The following is a 6,000-nucleotide window of genomic DNA, read 5'->3' on the forward strand; positions in this document are numbered from 1 at the left end:
TTGGATATACACAAATGCTTGTACAAGTTGATAAAACATGGTGCAAAAGGGAATCTGGATGAGCTTGTCTGAAACATGCTGTACTGTTTCACTGATCACTTGTGTGCATCAGTTATGTAAGGGAGAAACAGTGGAAGAACAAACGGAGAGGGAAAAAAGCTGCTACAAACTGTTGATTGCAGAAAATTCCTGCGTGCTTAAATAGGAAGGAGCAGAATTCCAGAATGAGCAAACCCAAAGAATACATATATCCTCTGTTTCCATCTATTGAGGCTTGTGAGTGCCATTGCTTATGTAGCCAAGCAACTCCACTCACACAGGAGGATGATATGAGGTACGGGGAAAAAGACTGAGGTATGAAAAAATCTTTAGGGGAGGGGAATCCTAAGGGGGAATTGCAAAAACAGCCCAAAGTCAACTGGGTACTCAGTGGCCACCAACTGCCTGCTGTTAGTGGAGGGATGGAAAATAGTGGGTGAGAAGGAATGGAATTTTGAACATAGACTCCACACTGCAGCATTTTGCTGCAGCTCCCACATCCAAGAATGCCAATGTTCTTGGATTTGTGCCTCTGTTCTGGGATTTTGAAGGTATGCAAAGACTTCTGTGTTCCAAGAATGCTGCACTGAAGCATACATTCCTGAACAATACAGCACAGTGGCACAAAACTATTGCAGTGCCTTCAGTTTTGAAAGTTTCTAGTTATTTTTAGGTGAAGCATTAGCCTTTGTCGATTAGAATTTCAAATCAGTAGGAAGTGTAAAATTTCATGAGAGAGGTGAAGGTGACAAGAACTTGAGTGGAATTCTGTACAGGAATAACTGTGTCATTATTAAGGTTAGTTTTGAAGTGGCTCCAAATGAGTTATCTGTAAAGAAACAAATGTTTTATTTAAATTTGAATCGTGGCATGAGCTGCAGATTATGGGTGATTTGAACTCTTGTGCCCTTTCACTCAGAAATAAAGTTGACAACCAGCAACGTTTGCATGAAGCCAGGGCTAAATTTAAAATGTCAAGTGTCCTGATTTTAGATGAGATTATTGGCTCTGCTCCCAAGCCCATAAAATCCAGGAATATTTCCTTTAAATGTTGCCACTGCGGTCACTGAATACTTATGGGAGTCTGTGTTCCAAATTGTGTGTGTAGTAAAAACCCTTGTATTAATTTTTGGAAATTTAAAGATTTTTCTGCCCTAAGCCTGTGTTTGGGGATCGTTTTCTTTCACTTTAGGCAGTGAACCAGGAATTACTCTAGCACTTCTCACAAACAGTTTTATTGTAATCATATTCATTCTAATTACAGATAGTTACATTATTTTTAAAATGTACAGCTTACCCTTCCTTCAGTGTTGCTATTCTCACGCTACAACATTCCTACGTGGAGATTTTTGTATGGAGAAACAGTCATGTGAGGCACTCACTTGCAGTGTGACATGGCAAAGCCCATATTCAAATTCATTATCACAGTGACAACTGGCCACCAGCAGGCTTGTGAACAGCAGCTAGGGGGCACTATTTGGATCAGGAAAAACTCCCCTACTCACACTGTGGTCTCCCAATTTACCCAAATGGCTGCCTTTGTGGGGAGGGAGAAGATATCAGTAGAACTGACCATGAACTCCCAGATTTTGTCTAGCTTGGTTTACTAGCCTGGCTATGGTCGCCATGCTCTAGTAATCAAGACTACAACAATGCATTAAATGTGGGACAGCCTTTGAAGACTTCTCAGAAACACAGTTGCTACGTTACTGATTGAGGCCCAACAACTACATTGGTACCCAAAGGGCTGTGTTCTCTCACATAAATCTTACATAGTCCAATCATCTAGTTTTCTATGTGGGTGTTGTTTTGCTTTTTAAGAGCACCTACCTGCAATCTGAAGTGGGTACAGTTCAGCTCAAGCACAGATTTATCTCCTTAGTAAAAAAAACTAGATCTAGTGGAAGGCAGAATGGAGCTTCCTTATGATGTGATCAGTCATAATTTATGTGTGTGAACAGTGGACTTGAATGGAAAAGGCACAAAAAAATGTTGTATGTAAACAATATTCATTCTCGTTTCGGTTGTATGATTTTACGGATGGTTCTAAGGTATATATGACAGTTTGAATATCACTTCAGAGAGGTCCTGCTCTCTGAAGCTCATTTCCCAATTAGAAAAATGAACGGTTTTATATCCTAGTTTCTCACTTCTGATAACAGAGACCCCCGTCACTCTTTGTAAAGGTTTAATGGCAGGCTGTGTTGGAGTATGAATAGCATTCCTTCCCATCCTGTCCCTGCACAAATCACTGTTCTTCAGAGGTTCTCTGTCAGAAGTGAGTCAGGGCCAAACTAGATGAGATGCCATTAGCCATTTCATGGATGAAGTAAATTGAAGGTGCAGAGGCCCCAATCTGGGCCGATACCCTGACAGGGAGGGGGCTTTAACCCTTTCCCCATGCTGCAGTCCCAATCTGGGGCAGGAATCCCACACCTGCTGCTTGCTTTAGGACACAAAGTTCCCATTAGAGCAAACAGGTAGGTTCTTTCCCAGTACAAATAACAGGCACGGTGAGGCTGATCTGGGCAAAGCAGGATAAAGCCTCTCTATGTTCTACGCCAGGATCCCAGTCTAGATCAGCCTTCCCCATGCCTGTAATTTATAAAATTGCTAATTGTGCAAATGCTATCATGCCAGTTTAGCCCTTAGCAATATTTTTTGCACTTGATGCAGCAAAGTGGCCAACCCCAACAGAAGCTGACTGCAAAGCTAAATCAATGAATTGTGTGGAGATGCAACAGACAGCTGTCTCCAGGTCTGAGCTCACAGGAGGATTTGACTGTTAATTAATTAATTTGTGTGGAGCCCAGTTTGAACTGCAACCCTAGATGGTGCGGTCTTGTTGCTCTATAGAATTCTGCGTTTTAATGCTGTGTTTTCGTCTTTCTCCTTCCCCCACTTCTGTCCTTGCAGGTTACGTGTTCTGTATGTTGCATCGCCTGCCTGAACAGCACGATTGCACATTTGACCACATGGGACGTGGGCGTGAAGAAGCCATTATGAAAATGGTGAAACTGGACCGGAAAGTGGGGCGGTCATGCCAGCGCATTGGCGAGGGCTGCTCCTGAGTTGCAAGACTCTCTACAACCAAATGCCGTTCTCTTAGTTCACTAATGTTAGCCTTATTTAGGACAAAGTCAGCCAGACACCTTGTGCTGGGCAAGTTTCAGACTACAGCCAATCAATTTCCTTTCTTTAGCCAACCATCCTGGTACTGTAGTTTAGGGGTTAATGGTGATTGACATTGATTTCTGGCTGGTTGTTAAGGTGCCTACTAGCCACCATATTAAAAACGAAAAACAAAAACAAAAACCATGAAGAAATATTTTTGAGCATGGCTAGTGGATTTTAACAGAATTCTAAAGGCTTCTATTATTGCAGGAGTCAAGCTCTTAAAAAAAGAAAAAAAAAAGCCTTATGCTGGTAAGCTTCCAGCAGCTGAGTAGAAACTGATGTAAAAGACTGCAATGTGCACACCTGTCTGGAAGAAAGTACCCTTAATAGCCTGGTTTTCTTATCCTCACTTCTAGCTAACCTTGAAGGGGTGAAACTCTGCTTAGAGCTGGCAATGTAGCTGCTGAACCTAGAAGACCTAAATGGTTGCTCATTCCATCTTCACGTGTGTCTTCTGAGGTTAGGTAGCGTCACCAGCATCAGGGAATCTCTCTGGGTGGGAACATCTTCCGGGAAGTCAAAAAGAAGGGGACAGATTCTTACGACAACTTTTTTTATCAAACACATTACAGGGAAACTGTTTCTTCACTTAGGTGGAGGATGGTGATGATATTGCTTTAAAGTTAGCTCCATTCCTGGAACAAGCAGAAAGCGGTGTGCATTTTTCTACGCAGCATCGACAACATTTCTGAAGCAGTTTGTTTGGATTCCACATGCCAACCATTGTGACTGTTTTCCCATCGGCCAAAACCCGATTGGCTCTTGTTTGCCTTTTGCTAAGTGCAGGTATCTGTTAATTGATCAAATAAGGCTAATTTCACAGCACAGTAGCCATGGCCGGATCCTACAGACTGACTTTCTGTAGTTAGACTTATATTGAGGGGGTAAAGGACATTTTGTAGCAAACAGAATTCAGTAACAATATTGGGGGAACAACCAGGAAAATCACCCCGTATTGAATTGAGTTTGTATGCCTCACTTCCAGTGGTGTTAAGGAGATAATCAAACAGGCTGTTCCAGCCTTGTGACTATGCAGCTCTCAATGAAGGCCTCTGCCCATCACCTGTGGCAAAGCAAATGATGATGAAATGCATTGCTTAGAATTGGGACTCTCCAGATTTGTTCTTTAATGCTCCAGTTCTGTATTGTGGTCTGTCTTATCTCATTGAGCCAAACTGCACCATCCTTAGTGTGCAGTGGTGAGAAAATGGCAGTGTCTGTTTGCCTCCAGCTACTGGCAAAGATTCTGTAAGGAAGAAGAATTATTTAATGGTGGTGGCCCTATGTGGAGTCTTTGCTCCCCAAACCGGTTTTAAAAGCTCCACTAGCAATTTGGAATTAGGTGTATAGTTGGGAATGGGAGGGAGGGCTGCTGGAGGAAGGGGGAGGTTGTGTTGTCTTATGCTTTCACAAAAGGTTAAATTTAAGGCACCCGAAGAGTGAATTACCCTGATGTCACTCTTAAAAAAAAGCTTTGTGGGGTATAGTAGTTTAGATGAGGCACCAACTATTCCATTTGTGCTGAAGGTAAATTGCTGGTTTACAGGCTGAATTGTATTTACTCTGGTCCCCACTCAGGCCAGTGATGGAGACTGGGCCTGCATTGCAACAGTGCAAATTGTATTGAAGTAAATCTGAGATATTCCAACATTCTAAAGTTCAATATGGAGAAGCCATTCTGTGTTGTACTCAAGGCTTTGAAATCGGCAATGGAATTTCCAGCTGCATTCTCTGTTTCCTAAGGAAGTATTCCCTTTCCATCGGCGTGAGGGGGAAATCGAGACAATTTTCTTTGCATTTGCCATGAAGAGTTTAAAAAAAAAACCATGGACTTCAGCTGCTGCCGCGCTATGCACTTTCTTCCCTTCTAAAATCCTAGCATAGCATTTGATGGACATTCTGATTGATACACAAGACTTTTGCAGATTAATAACGAAGATGCTATTTTTCCCTTGTTAACCCTTTCTTTAGCCCTGTTACAAGTGCACAGTTGGTTTCAAGGTGGCTCTCGAGCAAACACTACTCAAAGTTCATGTGGATTATGGACAATGTTCACTTTAAAAAAAAAAGTGTGCGGGTTGTTCCTTTGCAGTATCTGTTCTGTGAAGTTTGTTAAACGTAAAGAAAGCTTCAGTTCTTGTATCTTTAAAGAAAATCTTATTTAACCCTTTTTTGTGTTCTAGATTTACTTACACATGTAGCCTAGAGCTCAGTTTTAGTTTAACATTGTGAAAATATTAAAAGGATTGTAATTCTTTTTCCTCCTGCTTAAAAGAAACAAAACCATTAAACAGATCAGATTAAACTTTGAATTCCTCTCTGAGTTTTGCAATAGGTATTGCTGCTTATCAGTGCAATCCCCATTTATGGCTTGATAATTTTTTCAAAGTGATTGCATGGGGTGTAGAGGTGGGGAAGAGGTGACAGGGGTCTCATTGCTATTCCACACGCTTCAAGACCAATCATTTTCATCTGCTGTATTGGGGCATCCACTTCAGATTGACAAACATGGAGCACAAAATTAGATATTTAACTCTTTTCTATAAGAATATTATTCTTCCCATAAGAATAAATGATGCTGAAGCAGGTAACCAGTTTTCACTTGGGCATTTTGCACTCTGTAAAAAGTAATCTTAAGAGTGTCAAGCACTCCTAAAATTAGTTAGTTCCAGGAGCCAAAAACATGCTGAGTTATCTACACACTGCCATCACTGCTTTGGCATAAAAAGCCATTGGGTCTTCTGTAGCAGATGTTCTTCCATTCATTTTAACAGTTTCTTCACC

The 6,000-nt window shown here is 41.5% G+C and overlaps 1 protein-coding gene across 1 annotated transcript in view; it reads left to right on the plus strand.

Annotated features, from left to right (window-relative positions):
- ZFAND3 (zinc finger AN1-type containing 3) overlaps positions 1-5,528 on the plus strand; it is a 136,452-nt gene extending 130,924 nt beyond the window's left edge. Inside the window, exon 7 of the mRNA XM_083604635.1 lies at positions 2,956-5,528. Within this exon, the coding sequence (XP_083460761.1) occupies positions 2,956-3,110 (155 nt within the window). The 3' untranslated portion in view covers positions 3,111-5,528. The remainder of the gene's footprint in view (positions 1-2,955) is intronic.
- The last annotated feature ends 472 nt before the right edge of the window (positions 5,529-6,000 follow it).

The sequence above is a fragment of the Podarcis filfolensis genome, assembly GCF_964270895.1.
Source record: "Podarcis filfolensis genome assembly, chromosome: 3".
Lineage (NCBI taxonomy): Eukaryota > Metazoa > Chordata > Lepidosauria > Squamata > Lacertidae > Podarcis > Podarcis filfolensis.